Raw genomic sequence first — 25525 nt, 5'->3', positions numbered from 1 at the left:
GGTTGAAAGAAAGCGCGTCGAAACCGTTGCGCAAGAACAGCGATAGTCGGATCGCGATCCCTCGCGCTACGAATAGCGATATCGCCAGACGTCCGGATGGCTCGAACCTCGTTACTTTCGTACGTTCGTACGTTCGTTTCTTTACCGCGTAGAAAGATGGAAAGATGTCGCCTATCGTACGTTGGATCGGACGTAAGACAAAGGTTCTGCGTTTTTTTGTTTCGACCAGGTGGAGGATACGAAGAATCGGGATTCACGGACAGCAGCCTGGAGCGCGAACAGAGACACGACTCGTCCACTTACTCCGCAGCTGCGTCGATTTCGAGTACGGGGCGGCAACAGGGAACGTTGGTGTGCGGAACCGGCGATGGTGTCGACTCGATCGCCAGCGTTTCCTCCTCCGATCGATCGACAGCCTCGATCCTTCCGCAACTCTTCTGGCTATGCTCCGTTTTAACCAGCATCCTCGGCAACGTTCGAACGATTCCCGTCCTCTGGATCGCCAAGATCCTTCTGTGGCCGATCGTGCCGCTCGATGGCAACGAGGGTAGCGATGATCGCGATCACCGTGGTAATCGTTGCGGTAGCGAATCAAAGTCGAAGAAAACGAGCGGCCTGATAGATATCGTGGTCTGGTTGCACCGTTGCTTTCGCCGCAACTACGTCGGCGCGCGTTACGGTGCGAACCGGTTGCTGGAAAAGTGGCTGGTGATCGAACGTCGATGCCGAAGCTGGTGGTATCGCTGCTGGTACTGGTGGTGGTGGAGATGGCGAGGAATATCATCGGCGAGCGGTCGTGTCCTATGGAAATTTCGACGTCGACGGCCGCGTGGAAAAAGTCGTTTCGGTCGATTCGTCGACACGCGTCATCCTTCGACTACCGGTGCTACGCTAACTCGTATCGTTGCAACCGCCACCGCCACAATCATCGCCACAGCCATCACCACTACCATCATCGTCACCTTTCCAACCACCGTCGTCACCACCATCCCCACCACCACCACCGTCGTGAAAAACGAATCCTTTTTCCATTTACGAAAGACGTATCGTGATTCGTTGTACGAGCGTTGGATCCAGTGTTTCCTCGTCGATTCGTTCACGGTAAAGTGCCTATGGCGACGATGGTGCTGGCGGTGGTGGTGGTTGCACCGATGGTGGCGATCGCGAGAAACGCATTACGGCGGATTTGTCGGAACGGCAACATCGCTCGGCAGAAAGGATGGTTTTCGTGGTTTCCGGCGTGATCGAGACGAAGCGGCCAATCGAAAAAGGAAAGAAAGAAGAAGAAGAATAAGAAGGAGAAGGAGGAGAAAGAGGAGAAGACGGAGCAGAGAGGCTTTAGAAGTTTCCGAAGAGTGGACTCGATCTTCTTCGGCTGGAAGGCGACATTTGAAATTATTCTCGAGGAAAAAGGACCCACCATAGAGCAGTTCGTTTACGCAGAAGCGTGAAACACAGGTCTTTTCTATCGGTATATCCAGAGCTCTGTCGGGAAGCACCTATCTGGCCGTACCTTTCTCGATTTTCAACTCTCGAGAGATCCAACGTCTTCGAGCGAAGCACGCATCGCGGAACGACTGGAATCCGAGAAAGAGCGTACGAGCAAGGGTGGCAGACGAGCGTTAGGAAGCGGAGAGAAGAAAACGCGAAACGTTCAAAGTACGTACGTACGGAGATGAAAAATAAACGGAACAGAGTATGAGAAGGATCGGGAGGAAAACCGGTGCGACGTAATGTTCCGAAAATGTGTACACATGGAAGAATAGGGGAAAGGAGAAATGGGGAGAGTCCGGGTATCGAAGAGCCAAGAAACACGTCGACGTCTAAAGTTCGCACGTGAGGACAAAAGGACGTGAAACAAAACGATGAAATCGTAACGTCTGTCGCTAATAATAATAATAATAATAATATTAATAATAATAATCATAAGAATAATAATAATAGTAATATTAATGATAATAATCATAAGAATAATAATAATAATAATAGTAATAATAGTAATAATAAAAATAATAGTAATAACAACAACAACAACAACAACAATAACAACAAGAACAAGAACAACAATACACAACAATAATTAATTAATTAAAATGTTAACGAGGATATCGACGACAATGACGGAGACGGTGACCGCGACGGTAATTGCAACGACTATGACGCCGACGTTTCGACGATAACGATGGAGACGGCGCCGACGATGACGACGACGACGACGACGACGACGACGACAACGACGACGGCGACGATGATGAAAACGATGATACACAAACGATAACGATAATGATAACGATAAAATGGTGACAAGGGACAATGTATAAATAATAGTTTACGGATAATAAAGTAAATGATAACGATTAAATAACGAGATAACGATAAAAGGTGGGGATAATACAATGGAGCAACGTTAACGTTAACGATAGAATGATTACGATTACGAGTTATTGTTACACGTTCGATGCGTCGTATGCATTCGAATTTAACGAAAAGAACGCGCGCACATATACATTGAACACACGGAACCAGCACGTACACACAGATAGTTCGTTATTTCGCGAGCAGATAAACAGCAAGAAAGAGCGAGCGTAGAGGGGAGAATGCGCCGTGGTATAACGAAGCGAGAACAGCGTACGAAAGAGGAAGAGCGAATACACGTGGAGACGCGAGAAACGTAGCGAATGCGAGAGAGCGTGAAAACGGTGAAAGTCTCGGGAACGCTGGAGGCGAGAAGATGCAGGTACACGTTCTCGTATAAGCCGTTAACGATTAACGAGACATTGAAAAAAAACACAAAAAAAAAGACGTAGGTAGATAGTACTTCGGTCGTGAGACAGAAAATTGGAGAGCATGTACGAAACGCGCGAATCAAGATTCGGGCAACTCGACTGCCGAATCGATACGAAAAGAGAATTATACGACGGTAGAACCGGCAACGGTTAGCACACGGAGATAAATAAACACGACGTTATCGAGGTATAAATATGTGTTCGTTTAGACATTACGATAAATAAGTATTACATTAATATAGACGTGTAACGATATAAATTAAAAGAGAGAAGAGAGAGAGAAAGAGAGAGAGGAAGGGCGCGAGTGTATATGCGTACGATTGCGAGGGGGAGAGAGGAAGAGGGAGAAGAAGTGCGAGGTGAGGAGAGGAGTAAAACGATAGAGTAAACGAAAAGTAGAAAATAAGAAGAAAAAAAAATTACAAGAGAAGCTAGAGAACATACGTTGACTAGAAAAAGAAACAAAAAAAATAAAACGTAGAAAACTGATGAATTTTTTATAGAGGAATATTCTAAAGAGATATTATGAAAATAGTGGTATAAAGGAAAAAAAATTTTGTTTTTCACGTTCTTTCCTGCACAGTGTACGTGGCTTCGAATTTTTCTTTTTCTTTTTTTTTTTTTCGGAAACGTTGAACGTCACACACAGGATATTTACACGTTACGAGATAGCACGTGTGTAGAAGAAAAGTCTACGAAATCGATTATTTAAAGGAGAATTAAACGACACCTACCCGAAGAATAATTACTTTTTTCATTATCCTTGGACTTTTAGCGGTAGATGGAGACACGAGAAAAAGATTATTCACACGCTAGCGTTACCATCAACACCATGACAGAATTTCCAGAGGGGACGCGTTCCGTTTCAGCGTGTGAATCGTTTAAAACAGGTGAAATCGACACAGTATATGTGGAAAGACGAAGGGTCGTTCGTCTAACGGACGATTTCACGCTGAAATGTAAACATCCGAACGCGCGTTGGAAACGTGGGATCTCGAAGACGCGAGAGTGATCGAACGAAGCCACGAGTGCCACTATGCGGAGAAAGAAAGCAAGAGCGAGACAAGCACGGAGCGAAGAGAAAAATCGTCGTCATCGTTGTGTCGTAAAATTGTAGGAGATCGTGCACAAGAAAAGCATGTCTTATACACGTACTTACACGCGTAATAGAGGTACAGGCATATACATACGTGCAGCGTACACAGAAATAAGAAATGCATGCGCGGAGATAAGGAGAATAGACACTGTGTCCCGCGTGTGCATTCATTACGTTGTTAAACATTGTCCAATACATAATTGTTACTAACGTACATTTATAAGATGAACGAAGAGAGTAGCGAAACAGAGAGAGAGAGAGAGAGAGAGAGAGGGTGAGTCTGTGTATGAGTGTTACAAGGAGAGACAGAGTGCGAAAGACAGCGCGAATGAGAAGAGGGACGAAGAAACGAGTGAAAGTGCGAGAGGAAGAAAACGACTGCAAGCCGAAATTAACAAAGGTATGGCCAATGCACGGGAAAAAAGACATATAAATATTATAAATATATAAATAGGTATTACGCGAAAGAATTGCCAATGGAGAGAGAGAGAGAGAGTGAAAGAGTGAGAGTGAGAGTGAGAGAGAGAGAAAGAACAGAGGAAATAAAACCATGTAGATGAAACGGTCTTAAAAACACGATTGTTCGACTATATGTAAATATATGTATTTACATGTATATGTATATATGTAAAGTTTACGTGTATACATATGTATGTACGTTGTGTGGGTGTGTAAACGCACATGTGAACGTCCATGTATGCGCACACATTTAAACATATATACACCTGTTCGTGTATGTATGGGAACTAGCGAGAGACAAAGAAAAATACTAGCGATACGACGTATGCGTGTGCCGAGAGCGATAAATAACTAGTGAGAGTCTGGCTATCCGCGACTGCTTTCCGTGCAATTTTTGCGGTTGAACGAAACAGTGGAAAAGAAAAAGAAAAAAAGAAATGATATGTATAGCGGAGTATGCGAAAAGGGAAGCGTATGGCCCATAACGATCGAACATCGACGAAATGACGGTGAACGGAGAGGGGAAGGCTGCTAGTAGACGCGGTGTAGACTTTAAGGCGATTAATTTCCGGTGAGGAGCGAGAGGATGAAACGCACAATACGCGAACGCAATTACACGAATTACATTTTTTCGCTTAAACGACAGACGAATCCGTCAAACGGTAACCGGAGCAATAACTTGAAACGCGTTGAAATGGCAATTCTGTCGAATACGATCGCCGTGACGTTGTGCCTGAGTGAAAGACGGGAATAAGAAAAAAAAAAGAAAAAGAAAAAACGAAAAAGAGAAGAAAGAAAACAACAACGTGAAAGAAAGTTCGTCCGTGTTGGATGGTTAAGAGACACGGGTGTACGCGCAGCCGTCTCCGTGCGTACACACTCCGTACGTACGAACGATGACGAGTGCAGAAGAAAAGTTGAAATGGCCGAGAGGAACGCAAAGCGATAGCCAGCGCCATAAGTGATCTGTTCTTTCTTCCTAGGCGGACGCCATCTAGGCCAGATTAGTTTCGGCGAAGAGACATTGGTTGTAAGAATGGTTCAGCCTGACACGAACCACGAACCATTGAATCGTAAACGCGCGTGACTCGTCGGTGACGGGTGCGCGAGGTACGCGCAATTACGCTCTATCGATTCGTAAATACGCGCGCACCTACGCGTACGCGCTTGAACGTAAACGTAACCAAGACGGATAAATCGATTTTAAAGGAAGACGCACGTATTACGTTAACGCGTTAATCGTCAGGCTGGCTGGATTTTAATTCGCGCACGATCTATCTTACTTGGAAAGCGACGATCTCTGAAACAGACTAATCTAACGTAGGATTTTAACGATAAACGTTTCAGGAATTTGCCGGAACCACGATTAACGCGTTAAAATTTATCCGTCTCTCGTAGATCTACACTCGCGAGCTTCGCTCTTTTCGTTATTTCGTCTCTTCTCTTTCTATCGGTTCGACTCGTCTCAATTTTCTTGTCGATCATGCCTCGTCGATCGACTTCCGGTCGATATTACTTCTCTCTATCAACCGCGTTTCGCATCTTCGAGAAACGATAAACCATAAATCGGTACCAACGCCGAAATATTTGCTCGCCAACTTTATCGTTCTCGTAGATCGCGTCTTGCTCGTTCGTTCGTTCGTTCGTTCGTTCGTTTAGAAAATGATAAGCAATGTTCTTGGACCATTAACGAAGGGAAAAATCGACGGAGTAATAAGAATATTTTCGCATCGTTGATTCCGATATAATTTTTTTATAGATTATACTAAGAAGCAGCGAAAGCAAGTGCGTGGCGATAGGAAGAATGGGTAAGGAAGCATCGTGGCAAGTACACGAAATCCTTTCCTAACAGCGTATATCCGCGTTCACTGACCAAAGCTCAGCTGCGTTTCGAACGTTCTTTCGATGTTCTCGTTTCTAAAGAGTCTTTAGAGACGCGGTCGCATTTACGTTCCGATCGATCCGAAACTCCGCTCGAATCCGAGGAGTTCTCTACGGTGCTTCCTCTTTTGTCCATCTCCTCCCTCTTTTTTTCCGCTATTCGCGCTCGAAAAGAAGCAATCGATGAACGGCGATTCTGTCTCTTGTTTGGAATTCTCAATCGCGAATCGATAACAACCGTCACGTCCATTCGCGATATCGCGGTGCTAACGCGCCTAACGCGCTTCCTTGCGAGAAACTACTCGTTTCTTAAAACCAGTGAACCTTCGCTGTCGAGCTCGTACACGCGGATTTCTCAACGAATCCGTCATCTTCTGTTTCAAGGGGAAATTCGTTTCTCGCGAACGTCACGCGGACGCTGCACGCGAATATTGTTTTCACCTACAAAGGGAAAATAATAAGGTGCGAATGGGTGCAAGCACGATAATATCGTTACAGAGGTAAAAGGCCTGTGCTTCAAGCTAGACCATTCCTTTGATCTTCCACATTTTTACGACTGTTACTGAAAATTCATTCCGACCTTTTTCACTCCCGTTTTATCATTCTCCTCTTTCCTTCTTCTTTCACCTTCTTTTCGTTTTGTCCGCGTCACCTCGCGAGACCGACGACGAGACCGCGACAACGACCGCGGTCCCAGGAATCCGTACCCATCCGACTCCAGCAAGTTGTTCGTAAAATAATTAAGAAATTCCCTCTATCACTGTGCGATCCTCCTAACAAATTCGTTGAAAATTTTCCTCTTCCTCTGTTTCTTATCGTATCCTATCGTTCGTCTTCTCCTTCGTTTCTCTCTGTCTGTCTGTCTATCGTCTGTCTTAGTAAAAAGAAAAAAAAGCATATCGCACGACAAGACCAAAGATCAAAAAACAAGCAAAGGACAGTCGGAAAATCGCACAATGCTGACCCATGGTATCAGGATCAAGGTAAAAACACTCGTTCGATCGTTCGATCGTCAATGAGAGACATTTAGCTAATACCGCAAATTCGCTAGTTTTACAGAAATATTTCGATCATTCGCAGTGTTGCTTCTCTTCTTTTTCTTCTTCTTCTTCTTCTTCTTCTTCTTCTTCTTCTTCAGCCTTCCACGCTGTTAACGCTTTAAATTAAAGAAATCGAGAATAACGTGACGTGAAAGGGCAGGTGTACGGTGGCGCTTCGCGTGCATCCGAATTGTAGAACACGAAGAAAAAGAAAAAGGAGATGGACAACAGCTGGCTATCAGCCGTCGAGAGAGAAGTTTTGGGTGAGGACTAGTTTGAGCGGTGCTCGAGTTTCAACGAGGAGGCCAACCATGGACACGATGATAAGATGAAAAAAGGTGAGAGAGAGAAAGAGAGAGAGAGAGAGAGAGACTGAGAGTACTGCCACATAAAATTAGCGAGAGAAAAAGTTGAAGCAAGAGAGTGTCGAAGAAATAGGGTTGTAACGGTGAAGGGATAGAACACGTGGGTGTGTGTACGTGTGCGTGTACGTGCATACAATGTGTGCGTGACAGAGGGAGAGAGGCAAGAGGTGCAGACTACGTATTGATTTCGCAAGTCTCCCAACATAGAGCGTTTGCATAAAACAGGCCAGCAGCCTGTCGACGTCGACGTCGACGTCGACGTTTACGTAGTCACAGTCGTGGTGGTTTCGTAACCGGGAACGTTTGCCCGTTTCTTCTTTTTTTCCTTTTTCTTTTTCTTCCTTCGATTATCGTTTCTCTTGTTAACGCAACTTATACCTACGACCGCCTATGAAATAAAGTTTAACCGAGACGACCCACCGGTACGAAAGTACGACGACGAATTAAACTACCGATTTGTTCGGAAAACATCTCGTTGCGCAACTTCCGATCTAGTCGACGTAAATTTCACGGCCGAAACAAGCACATCGGAAGCGTCTTTTCCTTTTTTCGTTCCAGAACAAATCTGAACGAATTTCTTCTCGTGTCGTCGAGAATCTTCCAATGATTTTTTTGCTAATTTTGTCATTTGCTGCTTCCCCCCCCCCCCAACCCTCTCTCTCTTGCTCGCTCGTTTGCCCACTCAACTGCTTTCTTCACACGAAATAAGTTTGAAATGTAAGCGATTCACAATCCACGTTCTTTGCGGATAAATCCCCCACGCCCTCCCCCTCCGAAAAAAAATCCGGCCTCAGGTTTCGGTCGTTTAGCCTGGCATTTCTTTGAAAAGAACTCGATCGTTTTCGCGACCTTCGATCGACCGGAAGTCTGTCACAATTTATTGCGAAACGAACGAATTATATAAAAAAATCAAGTACGTGCGTATACAAGTATGAATGCGTGCATGCAAGAGCGAACGAAAAATATGAGAGAGAGAGAGAGAGAGAGAGAGAGAGAGGGAGAGAGAAAGTTAAAAGAGCCACTGCCTTAGCGACAGCAGGATTTGTGCTAGAAACAAGGCCTTAGAAAGTAACAAACCAGAAACATAATTAGAGTTAAGTAAGTCTGTTGTTGTTAACCAAAAAAAAAAAGAAAAAGATAACGGTACTTAGAGAAATCAGGAGGACAAAAATGTTGAACGTATTGTAAAACTAATTAGCAGTTGTATTTAAGCGCGTAACGTAAATATATACTTAACCCCTCGTGCCCGCAATTAAATAGGCGTATTAACGCATAGTTTTATGTAGGATTATTAAACGTCGCTTGTCGCATACGAAGATAGAGAATACGAAAGGGCGGGAAGCGAGATGGAAGACAGAGGAGATCGGTGATTAAAAAAAAAAAAAGAGAGGGAGAGGAAGGAGGAAAATGGAAAAGGAAGGGCAAACACGGAAAGAGAAAAGGAAAAGGAGGAAACGGTGAGAAAAACGCGTCGCTTTTATTATACGAGTATCGGTACTCGCGAAATTCTTTGTCTTACTCTTTGACTTTGTTTTCTGCTCTTGCCTTACGAAAACAACAAAATGAAACGAAACGAAATGAAATGAAATGAAATGAAATGAAATGAAACGAAGCGAAGGAAAGAGAGGAAAACAGGACGCGCGCCGATCGTGGATGCGCGTATCGGCCACGGTACCAGAGGAGAGAATCGTCGAACGGACGACATGTTCGATGGAGGAAAATGAGATTTCCGATAGCGTGTCGCACTCAAAACTACCACTTTAAATCCGATGTTAGCGTAGCGTACGTATCGTAAGCTGTCGACATTTATACTATGAACTATGAGTAATTGTAGCGATCATTGTGAACATAGTTAATAGTATAGATTAGTTAACCGCACTAATTGTACCGAAAAGTGGATTACATTTAATTCCGAAAATAATTATCGAAGTCTACTTCAATAACGCGTACTTACGTTGGAGCCAAGTTAAACGAACGAAAGAGTGACTAACAGACAAAAGTGAAGAAGAATGAAAATGTGAGATAAATGTGTGTGTGAGAAAGTACGTTTGAGAGAGTGTGTGTAAATGAAAAAGTGGGAAAAGAAAAGAATTTGGCGAAGGGGAAAAGGAAGCAACGTGAAATTCAACGATGGATAAGAATCGAATGTATTCTCGAAGCGAAGGAAGAAATAGAAAGAATTAGACAAATTGCGGGCGCAAATGGCCGTGCATGCATGGACTTGTGCATGTATATTCGATCTGGCGTGTGTTTCTTCAAAATGCGTCGCGGAAATAAAGCGAATCTATGAAATCGTGATAGTCGACATAACCTCTGAAACGACGACTCGGCGCAAACCGAGAAACAAACATCTTTGAGTATATTTGCCTATTTTCGGTATTCGCGATCGTTGTACGGCCACCTACGTACCATGAAAATCACGTGCAAGTGCACGTACACGTACACGTATACCATGTATGCGATACGATTTAATTATCAAAAATATGGTTGTTTCGAGCCCATTCATCAGCCTAACACGATAATTTACCCCGAGATCTCAAGATATCGGATTGCAACGTCCTTTTTCAAATATTTGCCCCACGATACAGCGACCATTGAAATGCGATCAATTATCCGTTAACTAATTAGGTTATTGATTTGATCTAGTTTCTAGAGTCTACTACTGGTAATAGCTTCCCCGTACACGTGACCTACACACTATACATTCGTGCACGCGAACACGTGCCACGTTGGACTGTACCATTCAAAGACGCGCACAAAAATCGAGATTCGATCAACTTTCTTTTGTAAAGTCTAATGGAATTTTTCCTAAATCTTCGTTTCTCCGATTATTTTACGACGAAATGTTAAAATGTATCGACGCCATTTTCCTCGCACGATAACAGCTCAAAGATCGTCGACTCATCGAATTCGGCGATACGATCAAAGCGATATCTCTAACCTCTGATTTATCGACTGACTCTCTTAAAGTTTGTTCTCTCCACGTAGAAAGAACGTTGTTGGCGAAACCTCGACGTTCGTTTACATTTGCTAGTGCAGCGTTGCTTTATACCAGTGAGAAAATCGTGCAGATTTCTATTCCTTTCGTGAAACGAAGACAAATCTTTATCTGGGAAGGACTTTCACTTTGGTGTATAGCCCTTCCTTGGCGATAACATACGATCTTGAAATGTACGTGCGGGTGAATGTGCGTGCGTGTATGAGGAATAAAAAGAGAGAAAGTTGCATCGAAAATACAAGTGCACGGGTAACGGGAAAATTAAAGCTGCCGTTTTAGTCCATGAGCGAAACGAGATCACGAAGCTTCCTTTCGTAATCTTTATCGCCTTTTCTTTCTTTCTTCGATCTCTTCGTTTACTACCTAGCAATTCTCGCAACAAATCATTGCTTGTTCGTCGGTTGCTCAAACTTCCAAAACTCGACTTTCAAATGCGAAGCTACGTTTTTATTTCTAATCGAATGTCAATAGGAAACAGAGTAAGCAGCCAAATCGCTGCTTTGTAGATCACAGGAAAGAAAAAACCGGCGTTAAGAAACGTATCTATATATATACTATATATATACACTATATATATGCTATATATATACTATATATATAGGGAAAAAACGCGTTATCCTGATAATAACCGATCCTGGGCAACGCTACGCATTTTGGAGACTTATTAACGTGGTCATAGAAATTTGCAAGTTTCTGATTCTTGTGCTGCACGGGGAATATACTACGAGACATATAAGCATTTATAAAAATATACAAGAAATGCGCAAAACGAAGAACTAACAGCTCTATAAGATGAATAAATCTGTAATTTAAGAGCGAACGCGCGAACGAAGGAACAAAAGAAAGAAAAGAGAGGAAGATGAGGTAAATACGAATGTAAGTGAGAGAAGATCGTGCGCGTGGTATGCATATGCGTATGTATGGGCGTGCGAGCAGCAGAGAGAAAGGAACTTTGCAAAAGAGAAATATTAGAGTTCCGTCTTTGAGTGTTGAAGAATGTTCATTTGTAATTGTTTAAATCTAACGAGAAATGTACTGTAAAACTATAAGTACTATAGGCACTAAAAATATATCATTTGTTGACATGAAAAAATAAAAAAATGATCCCAGTAATGTAAATTATTCCTGGCACGATGCCGTGCGAACGATCGGCATGAGTACAAATACACATACGCGCACATTGCAGTGATGTAAACGGCTTTAGCAACGACGAAAGTTATAAGCGAAAAGAGAACGATTCGTTGTGCCGTGTTAAGGATTATTAGGTAAGAAACGCGATTCTCTACTTTCTAAACGAATCGGTCTGCGATTCGATCGAAAACAAAAAATACGTCAATTAGATACCTCGTCGAGTCTTCGTCTCATCAAGGTTCAGGCTCGGCAATACTAAACTCCTTTCTCAACACTTGTCCCTATCAAAGAGCATACCTTGAGGGATAAATGTTCGAAACGAGTAAATTGTTGGTGTTCAGAGTAACGCTTGTGCATATTTTTTTAACGAATTCTCCCCATTTGATCATGTTACTGGTCGACATATTGTTTGTTTCATTTTTTAGTTTCTTTTCATTTCCTTTATCACCTTTTCCCGCCTAGTAAGTAACGATGAAACTTTATGTGCGGTAAGTAGGATATCGTTCCTTGTACGATAAATTGTAGCTAACGTATACGATGGTTTTAGTTTAATGTATAGAAAAAAAGAGTGGCACAATCAGAAGCAATTATTATGAAGCAAGTTTGCATGAAAAATTTTTATTTACGACGTATAATGAATGTATTATGTACAACGATTGGAATTATAAAATTCGTCTCATCGTCATTTTTCTGCCATAACGTTCAAGTTTTACATTTCTTATTACGAAACATACTTCTAAATACAAACGATCATTTGAACAGACACGATGGATGGCTTTGCTTTCGCTGCAAATAGCTTTTTCAAACTATTAACGATTATACGCGTTACAATGAATTACAATTAAGATGATTCCAGCATCGACGTAATGACGGCAAATAAATAAGTGTGAATTAAGTAGAAATAGGAAATAATTAAAATTTCGTTTCTTCGGGTTATCGCCTAATTGCTTCGATGACGTCAGCGTAGTCGTCGTTATTGATGTTGATGGTGCTGTTGCTGATGTTGCGTTGTCTTGGTAAGAGCTTCCATCTTGGATTGATTCTCCGGGGGAGGCGGAGATTGCTTCGTCTTCTTCTTTTCTTCCTCGTTCTCTTTTACCGATGGAGGTGGCAGTGCGTTCAATAAACCTTGTCGAAAAAACTATTTGTTATATATTTGTTGTGTGTACACAAGGAAGATGATATATAGAATATATTTTCCTTTTAAGAGATATACCTTATAGCTTATACCTTAAGAGTTCATACTTCTGAGTAAATTGAACGATAAAGAAGGTGAAAATGAATGGTATAAATGACTTACCAACTGTTTCTCCTTTAAGGGAGGCGCCTGTAACCATAAAGAAAAAATAGGAACAATATTTTCGCACTTTAAATGCCAAACATTTAAGATCCTGCTAAAGAGCGAGTCGAGAACACACCGTTTCCACGATATTTGTTTAATTGCTGATAGACTTGCTTCATTCTCTCGATGTTGATCCTGGAGCTCTTGCTGTGATTCACCATCGGCAATGAATAGTCCTTACCAATAATACATTTGGCTGCACGTTGCACGCTGAGTGGTGCATTCCACGGTTCGTGAATATATCTCGTAGGAAAATTTTTCAAAATCGGCAAGTATCGCCTGTATCAAAATAGAATACAAAAGAAAACAAATCACGAGACGAAGTCATCCGGTATCGTGTAGTATAGATTACGAGATGTCAAAAGTCAAAATCACGCTTGAAACTCTAATGCTTAAGAAACCTCGTTCAGGAGCAAATTTAAGTTACCTAATGTAATCGCCATTCGGATCAGCTTTTCTGCCGAATCTCACCGGGCAATAGCAGTGGAAGAATTGTTGGAAGAAAGAACTGCACGATAACCACATCCACATTCCCGCGTTCACCGACCAATCAGCATCCAGCAACAACTCGTCGAACACCTTTGACAAAAATTTCGATTAACTTTGTATCTCACTAAACGAACTGCTAACCAATATGGCAAGAAAGATGATCGACAGAGATGAAACTAATGGGACAAACGTCGAACAAAACGGACTTAAGTAGTTTTGTGATATCGCAAGACAGCAAAGTACGCTATAGTCAATCCTTTTGAATGCTAGTCGAAATGTCAATGTATAACAAGTGGCATTTTACCTTCATTCCTTCTTCCCAGGAGATCCAAAGGTCGCCTCTGGTTAAGAAACAGGCGACCGCGTGTCTAGCCAAGTGATGTATCCAGCCTTCTTCTCTTAGTTGTGTCATGATCGCATCGATCCAGGGAAATCCCGTTTGGCCCTATCCGACAAACGTCTTTTACGATTTTTTATGAAAACTCAACAGATAACGGACGATTTGTCTAGAAACGAATTCACTCACGTTTGCCCACTTGGCAAGTGCTTCGACATTCTTGTCCCAAGGGATTTGCACGCAAATTGGATTACCCTGCATCCGATCGAAATTTGGGTTCTTCGTAGCAGCGCAGTAAAAAAATTCGCGCCATAAAAGTTGCCCGTGCAACGAAAGCGGTGGTACGGCTTTCTTTATCTATAAAACATCAATACAAATGCCGATAATTCGTGACTAATTTATAATTCATAGTCGCAGCAGTTGCGATCCACGTCGATTAAATAGATAATGTTACCTTACCTTCTTATAGAGATCAGTGAGCTGATAATAGAATAGCCGGGTACTCAAGCATCCGAATCGTAAATAAGGCGAAAGGCCGGTTTGACTGGGCAACAATGATTGCGGAGTCATTTTCGGTCTCCCGAAACTAGCCACCCAGGCCTTCCTTTCTAGATGACGCTCCAACCGTGCCAGAGCCTCGCTTTCGCCTCCAACCCATACAGGCGGAAGAAGACCCTCCGTGTCGAAGCCTGTCAATCATTAGGATAACTAACTCCTTACAACGAAATTCTTGATCCAGTTCCCTCTACATAGCCGACTTACGAGAACGACATCGCCGTCGAATCACTCGAAACAAATACGCGATAAACAAACACGTAAATTTACCAAGTTCTTCGAGCGTTGGAACACCGTAATGATCATCGTGATCCTCTTTCAGAGGGGTGTAGGCCGAACCTATACAAGCAGAAGTGACAGTCGGCACCGATGGTTCTGGAGGATCCATACTGGCAACCACATTTTGAAATTGATGATAAGTCAACGGTGGCTTCCCTCCGTTCCTCTCGATGATCCTGAAACGCGAAAGGGCACGATCGTCGATGCTTGCTGACATCGTGACATACACGGGGAAAGAATATTACCACGAAATTTATAAATATTATTGGAGCAGAAAAAACATTATACCACTGGGAGGACTAGAGGATAGCTTCGTGACGTCTATCGACGACCGATAACCGGCTAGGGAAGAGAAGAGAATTTAAGAATGGAAGGTTGATCGAATGAAAGTGTTTCGACTCACTCGTCCAACTTGTAAAGAGTATGCGAGACCTTTTGGACGACCGAGATACCAAGCTCCTTGCAGAGTGCCGAAATGTTGTGGTCTCGGACGCGTCCGAATGGCTCTGGATCTTCCTCGAAGGTCAAATTCGTGGTGCCCCATTCCTTGAACAATTTCGGCAGAGCGTCCGCCGGTTGACCTCTTATCACGAATAGTCTGGAGTTCAATTTTCTCAAGGAGCAGTCGAGATCTTCCAAACACTGTAGCAAGAACCTGTGGAAAAACCGAATTGTAAAGCAAATTGTATTTGTTAAACGTTAACTCGCGTACTCACCTCCATTTATTGATGCCAACGTTGGTACTTCCGGCGAACCACGGATCCAAAACGAATACGCAACGAAACGTAGTGGCTCCGGTAAGACCTTCCCTCAGCGAAGGATTATCGTGAAGCCTGAGACCTTTGCGAAACCAATGAACCGTATGCTTTCCACCCTCACCACGCACCGTCACATCCGGATTTATTTCGCTGCTACGACTACCCGTCATTTTCCCTCTTCTTGCTAGGTCGATTTTCTTCAAATTCCTCTTTTCTCCTCTCGATCTTTTCAAATTTTCGGTAATAACAGCGGTGTTCTATTAAACAAGCAGCACATTTTTAAACAACTAAACAGCTCTACCTCTGCTCTTCGTATCTGCCCCTGTGTGTTCTTGTCACTGTTTCACAGGAACAGAGTGCACACACACTCGCGCGTACATACAGATGCGGGCGCGCGCACACGCACATACATATACGCATACGAACACAGACGCAACATTCTTTAACTTTTTTTTTTATTTATTTTCTTGCCCCCCTTCGTTCCTTTTCCCTCTCTATCCTTTCCTTTCCTTTTTTCGTCGTTCCTCCCCTAGGAGAGAGATAATCCGAAGGATGCACTTCTTTGTAAATTTTTAAGTTAACCACCTCGATGGAGCAGTATCTTCAGTCTTCGAGTATCATCATCCTGACAAATCGATTCCACCTCGTTTTTACGTCATCAAGGTCGAGAGTAAGATCGATCGATTTACTATTCTCTCGATTGAGATTTTCTGCTGTCTACAGAAAGGAAGAATTCCTGCCGCTCGAACGTGATCGATTTATATCGCGCGCCACTATCTATTCTCTTCGTAGTTTCTATAGGTTTGGCTTTTCCTTATCTTCTCCAATTGGTCCTTTCTTTTGTTTTTTGCTGCGTCTCCAGCGTTTCTTAATCTTATTTGTCTTTCAGCATCATTCGATCATTTAATAGTAGCTAGAAGTAGCTATTATGTAGAAGTTCTTTAAACAGAGCGATCCCAGGAGAGAAGGTAGAGGAAGAAAGCACGGTAGGCGATATCGGGGTATATTGTCTGGAAATTTTTTTTACTTCGCATTATAATCTTATAAAACATTCTTGCAGCGGTAGGTCTTGATCATTGCGATTTAGTCCGATACGAGCTTCGCATACACCCCCAAAGAACAATGAAAAAGAAAGAGAGAGCAGTGAATCCAGGAACCCGTGCATCGGTATATCATGCGTCGCCTAATTTCTACGTCTGACACATTTCCGACATTTCTACTGTGGTGCACGTTACGCGCTAACTGACGTATGACGTATCACGGTCGACTCTACTGTAGTACGCAGGGAGGGGAATCGATAGTAACAGGCGTTCGGTTTATCGTTGCCGTGTTATTATGTCACACTCGTAACATTTAGAAATATCTGCGCGAATGTAAATACCCTCTGTTAAGTTCCGTTCAGCCGTGTCAATCGTCTTCTTAAACCTTCGTACCAGAAAAGAAGAGTGACGATTAACGCGTACGCAAACACTAACGAGTTACGTGTTATTTTGATGAATGGCGACAGGCATCAAGATACAAATTGGAAATTTATCGCACTGTGGCTAGCTACTGCAACTTTTATCGATTACGATTGGATCAACCAGAACCCGAACAGTCAAAATCACAGAAGTATTATATCCCTCTATTATTTCCTTCCTTCTAGTTATTCCTATTTATAAACAAATCCGTAAAAACATTAGAACTAAATATGAATAAAAATTGTGAAATAAAATCTATCAACGATACGACATATAACAAATAATATATGTACTGTAGTACTAGGTTTTTCTTTCTGTGAATTAATTCCAGGTCGATTCACGTAACTAGCATTCCCCGTCATGCCCGAATATAGACGAGTATTATATAATTATATGATTGTAATACCTGTTTCTCGGAACGTGAAGTTCCGTGGACGGAGCTTAGTCTCTTTCGCAGCCACTGTCTATTCTCCTTGAAATTGATTTCGGTGATCGATTGATTACCGGCATCCTTCGTTTAACGTGCAAATTGTCACAGCACACACCTTCAACGATAGGTCTTCAACTTGATCTACTACGATAAGAACCAACAGCATCAGCAATATCGAATGGCATATTTACGAGGCGATCGAGCTTTCTGACTTCAAAATTACTCTCTTAAATCCAAAGTTATAACTCTTCTAAGAATAATGTTTAATTTTCTAGTCTTTTTATAAGATCCCTTTATAAAATCCTTGTACAATTAAAATCGTTTAAATTTAATTAATTAAGTAAAATTCATTTGGACGCTAAATAATTTCGATAATATTTTGCAATTTATATTTTTCCCTATATGCTATTGCTATAATCGCTCTCTCTCAATGGCTTGTGAAATGTGACGCAAATATTATAAATCTCTGCACATAGTCGTGAAGTTGAGGTTCTGTCGATAAAAAAGGACGCGGCATAACGATACTTGCTTCTCAATATGTATTGTTTCATTTAATGTTATGCGATTCATTCGATCGAAGAGAAAATTTTACGTTCTATAATGGCTGTATGCGTTACGTATATCCATAAAACAAAAGTGAAACAAATGCAAATAAACAAGTACAGCAATTTGATAAATCGCCGCAGCAAAGATTGATTTGATAAGACAAAAGCTGCATGTGCTTATCTGCGATTGATGTTTACTTGTAAATATCGATCATCCAATTATAGAATGAATATTGTATCAATCGACAAGAAATCGTTAGATGATCGATGAAAAGCAGGAGAGACACGTTTTAAAACTTTAAGATGATACAAGATAAAGATGTTTGGTTAAGAATGTCACTACTAGCAACAGAAGATTGCGTTGCGATAACCGGAATTAGCAAGGGAGCGAAGGTGAAATACATTGGGAAACAAAACGTATAACGTGCATTTACGAACGAACACTTACAATCGTGTGGATGCGCGGACATTTTAATGTATCCGAATTCGCGATATTGCTGAACGTTATTTGAACGACGCACTGGACAAACTTATCAGAACTAGAAAAAACAGCATACACATTCGGTTTAATATTCCACGCGTCTAGATGATTGAATGATCATGCAAAGATAATAGTAACTCATTGGCAAGATCGGCAGCGATTGTTGCGACCGGTGAAATTCGATACTTGTTTCGGATAATGGAATTTTTCCAGGTTTCCGGGAGAACGGACGTAAAAGTAATTTGCAACGAACGAACGAACGAACATGGATGCGAAACGCGCACAAGAAACAGTTGCTCGCATATGCCAACGTACAACGTACAACTTGTCCAGTAGACATAGAGAAGGAGAGATATGCTGTAAGAGCAAGGGGACGCGGAGCCACGCCGAATGCAACGTGACAGCGTCCCCGCGTACCTTGCAATTGGCCAACTCGATCACGTGGTCCATCGGTCACGTTGCACCCGCCGTGGTTCTATACGCCTCTTCTATGTATGTATATACCGCTTATTATTTCCTTTTTCCTTTCCTCTTACTGTTTCTTTTCTTCTTTTATTTTAGCATTCGTACATTCTGCTCATCATTCGTTCTGTCATGCTCTGAATAGGTAGATACCGCTTTTTTTTCATTTAATCAATCGATATTATTGCACTTAATTAACACTTTTCGCGGAGAAAGTGCATCGTCTTATTATTTTGTTATTTCATACAACCGATGCAAGGATTACTGAAAGATGCTGCAATTGTTCTTTTTTACTCCACTCTGTATCGACTATTATCGACTGATTTCATGCGAAAATTTCATAGACTTTAATATCAAACCTAATCAAAAATTCTTACTCCGGTCTGTAAACACATTTACAAAATGATCTCTACTTTACAACAACTATTGTAAAAGAGTTCATCAATTTCTCTTGCCAGCCCATAGAAATCTCATGAAAGCTCATTATATAAATCTCGTACGTTAGGATATTTACCTCTAAGATACCCTTGACCGAATTGTCACGCGCATACGCATTACCATTTTTTTCAGTACATATTACACTATAGATATACACCAGTGATGTAACGCGATGCAGCTGACTCGGCGTTGATACATCGATCACACGCTGGATTCCATAAACAAATATACTCTTTAATTCGTTTAACTGTAAATTTCAATATCGACCGGCGCGTTTAACTTAATTGTGATTTTACAGTATTGATCATTTTATTGGTTGATACAAATCTATTCAAGAAACTTAACTATTCAGACAAGTACAAGTATACGTATAAAGAGAAATGTTTCGTAGAATAATTACATCTGTTTATTTGTATTGATACATAAAAGGTATCAGGAAGAACAATAGTACAACAAGGTACTCGATGATTGATTCCTTCCCATTACTTTCGATACATTATTTCTATCTGCAAGTCGTGCAATGTATATAAAAATGACTTTTCAAAAATCCATGTTATTCACCGTTGTTACATTATTATTCTTGTATTCGTTTTTCTGTGTTCAAATCTGGATTATACATATCTCGCCATTCCTTATTTACTGATACATATTGTTCGACGATATCATGTAATTAATCTATATGTAAATGTTTTCTTTATACATTCGTAAATCTTATAGTTTAGTTAGTTTATTCCCTTTGAATCTTCATCAATACGCATTTTTAGTACATTTGCGCGATAAGTTGTATTCGAAGCTGTAATGTATTAATCTTGATTAATTTACTTCCTTCGAAATCGTACACTAGTGTATACGATATTTAATTATACCTACTAATCATATATATACATATATGATTTATGTATTGTATGAATGCATGTATATATCCTACGTGATTTGAAAGACTATCACTATTGACGGAGTAAGAAATAAATCTAACGAGATGTCTGACGCATATTACTCTATTATTGTGTAACAACATGTTACAACGCTGCTATGCAACTAGCGTTGAAGCACCTCGATATCATACTTATGCGTTCGCAAAAATTCTTTCCACTTTCTCCCTATTTTACTTCTTCCACTGCCGGCCCCACTCCGTTCACATTCCCTCAAATCTCCATCGTTCATCGTTCATCAGAAATAACTTGTACTCTGTCGATGCTATTAATTCGTGTACAACTATAAACGCATGACGTAAATAACAATTAGTAAATCATATGTTTGAAGTCTTCTGATCGAAACATAGTTTATGTCTGTAATATTTTGTTCTGTGTACCGCGTATGAAGTTAAAAAGATACACATTTCGATCGAATTAGTCATTACTTCGTCGAAAATTTAATACCTTAGAGTACGGTAAAAATAAGAAAGAAAGAAAAAGAAACGAAAAAGGAAAAACTGTGTGGAAATGAAAAGAAAAAGATCGGAAGAGGGACAGAAAATTGTTGATACGCGCAACAATTACAAATATTCCAAAATATTGTATATAACAATATGACATTAGCAATATGATTTCGAAGCGTACGAGATCAAATTTCTTTTCACTGAAAGATTTCCCGGTCAAATCACTGTGTGAAAAAACAATTTGTCTAACTTACGAAGAAATCGAAAATGCTACAAATTTCTATAAGATTAGTAGTAATAATAAAATTACGATTATATAATTTGCTACCAATCGTTTAGTGCGACGTTTTACCATTGTTAATTCAATGAAATTCGTTAGATTAAAGAACATTAATCAACGTTGCTGTGGTAAATGATAAGACACAACAAAAAAAATGCTCTATAAAACAGGAGAGAAACAAGATCTTAATTTTGCTTGGCCTACAATTGCATTTAGCAGAAAACTAGAGCTCTATACTCTTTTGTTTTTATATAAAAGAAGATAATACTATTTCAGATATAAATGTGATACTAACTTTTAATGATTACCTTCATTTTTATAAAATGAATACTTAACTGTATAATAGTACCACTATATATTCTGTGTGTATTGTTTTTAAACGTAGTAACTCTTTTTAAAGCTATAATTTTAATCTCAAGAATCCCATTTTTTATGCGTCAGTCGAATTGTGTCTCCTATTAGTTATTATATAATTTGAAGACAACAGAGAATAAAAATGCTTGAGAAAAAGCTTTGCTTTTGTTTCTTTAGGATTAGGTGTTTTTCAAAATACCTTATCGTCTTGCGATTTAATACAGTATTTTTCCATTTTTAACATCAAATGTAAATAAAATATGTTACAAAACACGATTATATACGTTCGTTAAACATTTTCCTGAACGTATTGTGACTTTTTGTCTCTTTTCACGGTCATAATAATATATCCAGGTACGCACATCAAGCCACGCAAATAATTCGATTAAGATAGATAAATTATTGTACAATGTGTCATTCAAACCTTTGTTTTATACTTTATAGGAACATCCATGTGGAAGGTTCGCGATTTGCCGACATAATGATCAATGTTGATAGATTATTTTATACGCTTCGGAGGTCTACCACGTTTCTTAGCCTCAGTGTTTACAGTGTGGTTGATAATCGATGATTTGGCAGTATGCGAATTCATTGCTTTTTGTACATTTCTCCCGGCATCGATTTTATACAAGTCTAACTCAATCGTTTCACTCTCAATCGCCCTCCTAGATCTTCTGGTTCGACCAGCTATTCCTTCCATCTCGTCGAACTTTGCTTGCAATCTCTGGGCCAATTCAAAATCTTCCTTTTCTTGAATAACTAATCTTTCCATTCGTTCCTGCTCTTTAATAATTTCTTCATCCGAAAGAACATTTTTCTCTACAATTATACTTGTTTCAGTAGTATTATTATTCTCTGATATACATGTTTGCATCTCGACACAAGATTCAGACAAATTACAATTGTTGTCCATATTGTCCATATCCTCATATGTTATATTTGTGCCATTATTTATGGAACTGTTCGTGTGTCGTATCTTTCGAGTTGTTCTTTTTAAGCCAGAATTGTTATTCTGGCAATTTAATCTTATAGAAGGATCTTCTTTTTCAGAATTTTCTGTAGTGGACTGTTTTTCTGGGCATACCCTTCGCTGTTTCGATTTCGATAAAGTAGCCCTAGTAAACTTAGTTCTACTTCTGTTCTGTACTGTAACAGGAACATCGTCTGTCATCTTATATTCAATCTCCTCTTTCCTACATAGTCTCTTTCTTGTGTCTCTTTTCATGATTGTTTCTAAACCTGAGGAGGATACTCTATTGGAATTCTTTTTATCCGTGTTTATTTTTCTTTTCTTTATTCTTTCCGCAATATTTTCAATTGTTATTTCATTCTCGCCTCGTATTTCGGACTTCTCATTGTAAAGTGAATTTAGCTTTATAGATTCAGATGAAGAACTCAAATTTCTCATTTCGATATCACTCATATATTTCATATTTGTTGCAGCCTTAATATCTTGTTTAATCCATAAAGATTTTTGTCGTTTAGATTTACATACCATGCCGTTTCTAATATGAGATTTCCACGATTTTTGTACCTTTCTAATATCTCTATGCTCTTCTAATATTAAGTTTTTACTGATTTTAGTGCCATTAATTATGTTATTCACATTCTTAGCATAATTCTTATTAGAATCAAATGATACCTCTGAAATATATTCAAGTTTATGGATACTATCGTCTGTCTGAAATTTTGTTTGTGATTGATTACAAGATGTTGATGGTTTCTGTTCAATCTCTTCTTTGCACATATCTTTCTCCTTAGAGCTCTGTTTAGTTTTCCCTACGATATTTAAAAGTATGATTGTTTCTACTCATGTGACATTATATCCTGTAAAAACTGCATTGAATTGTAAAATTAACCTACCTCGAAATGCACTCCAGGAACATCCAATGATTCGTTTCAAATGTGCCTGAGATGGTGGTTTAGGTACAACGTTAGATATTCTTTTAAGTATAGGAACAACTCTAATTAATTTTGGATCTATTTGTCTTCCATCTGTAATGCAATATTATACAAATTATTTAAAAAAGAGTTGAAATTTGGACATAAGTGTATACAATAAAAATAAAATTCAACCTGTAGACATTTTTAATGGTGTTCTTGGCATGGCCTTGATAGGTTTAAAATGATGAATTTCTTGGTTAATGCTATCATGACTACCAGCACTTTCAGCACTTCCTGTTCTTTCGTCGTCGTCTCCCGAAGACACACACACTTCCACACTTAAACTTTTCTTTTTACTGTTTACAATATCATTTGGTACATGCAACTCTTCTTTGCTCTGAGTACCATATATTTTCGAAGTAGATGTTCTAGGTTCCAAGGAACATTTTGAGATACAAGGTTCAATTATTTTAGACACTGTTTGATGCTTTAAAGTTCTTGAAATAACATTATGTACAGTTTGTTTCTGACAACAAAATTTACTTGTGGGATCATTACATATTCTAGGCAAATTTGCATTGTTTTTTATACTGGATGCATATCTTTCTGCACGGATTTTAGATATTAATGCAATATTTGACCTTCTTAATCCAGGATTATCTTGAGAATCTAAAAGAGGCGGTTTTTCATACTTTGAACTTTGCGCTTCTACTTTATATGAATTTACTTCAGTCATAGTGGCAACATTCAATCTTGAAGCATGAAAACAACTATTAGATACATTAAGAGAGTCCTTATATTTAGAAACTTCTTTGTGTTTGCCCACAAGCTGTTTCTTTACTAAAGATTTAGCAAGTAACTGATCTTGAGTTAATTGAGCTAGTTGTTGTTGCTGTTCTTCTTCCTGAATTTTGCGAATTAAAGCCTCGCTGGCTATCTGCTCAGCTTTCCTTTGACATCGTATTTCTTCCTCTGCCATTTGAAGTTGCACTTCATATTCCTGCCGAATTTCTCCAGCTGCACTAAGTATTTTTTTAGCACCAGTATAGTCTGTAAGAGAAAAATAGTTTATTACACATCTATTATATATCATGATCACATAATTTCAAATAACATTTAAATCATACTTTGTCTTCAATAACGACAAATAGGAATGATAAGTAGCACAAAATAATTCCTGCTATTACGAAATTGTATTTTTTTATTTTTGAGAAAACTCATTTTATACTTTTAATCATACATACGTATTTATACATGCGTATATTTCCATACATATTAATGTTATGATTATATATAACTAAAGAGGTTATGTTACATTTGTTTATCTTGTCTTATAGGAAACTTACCAGCATCCAAATCGATACTTCTGTCGTCACCGCTATATTTGCTTTCAACTTCTTTGGAAAATTTTGTTCGAATTAATTCCCAAAGACCGTTATTAACTAATGTTTCGGTCTTCGTTGCTGTACGTAGCCAAGAACCGACTCGTATTCTACAGAGAGGGCAACTCAAACTATTGTGTTCGAAAGTACCTTTCAAACATTTTAAGCAAAGATTGTGTGTGCACGGCAATGTTACTGGTTCAATCAGGATGCTGCGGCATACTGGGCATATTAAATCTCGTAGACTAATATCCACCGATGGTCGTGTCAAAGAAATATCAAATAATTTTGACGTTCGCTTCAAATATGTCGCCATCTTGCCATATTCTTTAAAGAAACATAACAACCACTATGATCATTTCGAGAACCGTGGTTCTCTTACTGAACGGAACACTCGCAAACAGCCTAATCGAAATTGCAGATCTTTTATAATTAATTGCCAGTTCAGTATCCAAAATATAAATTTTTTAAATTAGGACCTATTTTGATTTCCATTGAAATTTATCTGTCTTTAATATCTTTTTCTAACAAGTTTTCTACTATATACTTTTGTCAGTATTCTAATTATTTTTGTAATTTTGCAATATATATTTTCTAAACATGCACGACAATAATAATATTTATAATTCTATTATTTAACAGTTAAACAATGATTAATATAATATACCATTTCAATGATGAAAAATTAGATATTAACTAAGAAAATAAAAAAATTGTATTCTGATTCTTTAAACTGATCTATTTTAAAATATCATATAGGTGAAAGAAGATATCAATGTATAGATTTTGAACGATATTTATCTTATTTCACGATTTATAAATCAGATTTCCTAGGGAATTTTACCATTTTATGCCGATAGGTACAACAATTAATGAAAACCTCTAACATTTAACGTATTGTATATTCTCACTAAT

At 39.5% G+C, this 25525-nt stretch overlaps 3 protein-coding genes across 7 annotated transcripts in view; 1 reads left to right on the top strand and 2 right to left on the bottom strand.

The window, feature by feature from the left end:
* Nucleotides 1–11738, top strand: part of LOC122572006 — a 31658-nt gene extending 19920 nt beyond the window's left edge. Inside the window, exons 4-5 of one of the 3 annotated variants that reach the window (XR_006318334.1) lie at nucleotides 230–7205; nucleotides 7274–11738. Coding sequence is in view for 1 of the 3 variants with exons in the window: in XM_043736452.1 (XP_043592387.1) it covers nucleotides 230–1425 (1196 nt within the window). In the remaining 2 variants the exon portion in view is untranslated. Of the gene's footprint in view, nucleotides 1–229 lie in introns of all 3 variants that reach the window. The other 2 variants (XR_006318335.1, XM_043736452.1) reach the window with 2 other exon arrangements.
* Nucleotides 11739–12358: 620 nt separating this feature from the next.
* Nucleotides 12359–18717, bottom strand: LOC122572017 (cryptochrome-1-like). The gene is made up of 12 exons (XM_043736509.1): nucleotides 18400–18717; nucleotides 17383–17550; nucleotides 15475–16941; nucleotides 15162–15413; nucleotides 14750–14934; nucleotides 14384–14613; nucleotides 14114–14281; nucleotides 13892–14032; nucleotides 13526–13677; nucleotides 13175–13377; nucleotides 13057–13083; nucleotides 12359–12884 (listed from the first exon to the last, which is right to left on the bottom strand). The coding sequence occupies exons 3-12, from the start codon at nucleotides 15684–15686 to the stop codon at nucleotides 12730–12732; spliced, it is 1725 nt and encodes a 574-aa protein (XP_043592444.1). The 5' UTR covers nucleotides 15687–16941; nucleotides 17383–17550; nucleotides 18400–18717; the 3' UTR covers nucleotides 12359–12729.
* Nucleotides 18718–19715: 998 nt separating this feature from the next.
* Nucleotides 19716–25035, bottom strand: LOC122572012. Of its 3 annotated transcripts, none has more exons than XR_006318337.1 (5): nucleotides 24575–25035; nucleotides 23421–24278; nucleotides 23208–23339; nucleotides 20199–23123; nucleotides 19716–20125 (listed from the first exon to the last, which is right to left on the bottom strand). XR_006318337.1 is itself a non-coding variant. In XM_043736487.1 (4 exons), exons 1-4 carry the CDS (start codon nucleotides 24924–24926, stop codon nucleotides 21844–21846), a joined length of 2622 nt encoding a protein of 873 aa, XP_043592422.1. In that variant the 5' UTR covers nucleotides 24927–25035; the 3' UTR covers nucleotides 19716–21843. The 3 variants fall into 3 exon arrangements, 1 of the variants encoding a protein (XP_043592422.1); XR_006318336.1 differs by having other exon boundaries at nucleotides 20203–23123; XM_043736487.1 differs by having other exon boundaries at nucleotides 19716–23123.
* Between the last annotated feature and the right edge of the window lie 490 nt (nucleotides 25036–25525).

The sequence above is a fragment of the Bombus pyrosoma genome, linkage group LG10 (genome assembly GCF_014825855.1).
Source record: "Bombus pyrosoma isolate SC7728 linkage group LG10, ASM1482585v1, whole genome shotgun sequence".
NCBI lineage: Eukaryota > Metazoa > Arthropoda > Insecta > Hymenoptera > Apidae > Bombus > Bombus pyrosoma.
This window is presented reverse-complemented; position numbering and strand designations above follow the sequence as displayed.

Excerpts from the sequence above, each read along its gene's own strand:
- LOC122572017 (XM_043736509.1), bottom strand. The coding sequence starts at position 15,686 with ATGACGGGTAGTCGTAGCAGCGAAATAAATCCGGATGTGACGGTGCGT. Across the intron at positions 14,033-14,113 it reads CACTTGCCAAGTGGGCAAAC|GGCCAAACGGGATTTCCCTG; the intron begins GTGAGTGAATTC and ends TTTGTCGGATAG. Across the intron at positions 13,084-13,174 it reads AAACAAATATCGTGGAAACG|GCGCCTCCCTTAAAGGAGAA; the intron begins GTGTGTTCTCGA and ends TTATGGTTACAG.
- LOC122572012 (XM_043736487.1), bottom strand. The coding sequence starts at position 24,926 with ATGGCGACATATTTGAAGCGAACGTCAAAATTATTTGATATTTCTTTG. Across the intron at positions 24,279-24,574 it reads AAGTATCGATTTGGATGCTG|ACTATACTGGTGCTAAAAAA; the intron begins GTAAGTTTCCTA and ends TTTCTCTTACAG. Across the intron at positions 23,124-23,207 it reads TTCCTGGAGTGCATTTCGAG|GGAAAACTAAACAGAGCTCT; the intron begins GTAGGTTAATTT and ends TAAATATCGTAG.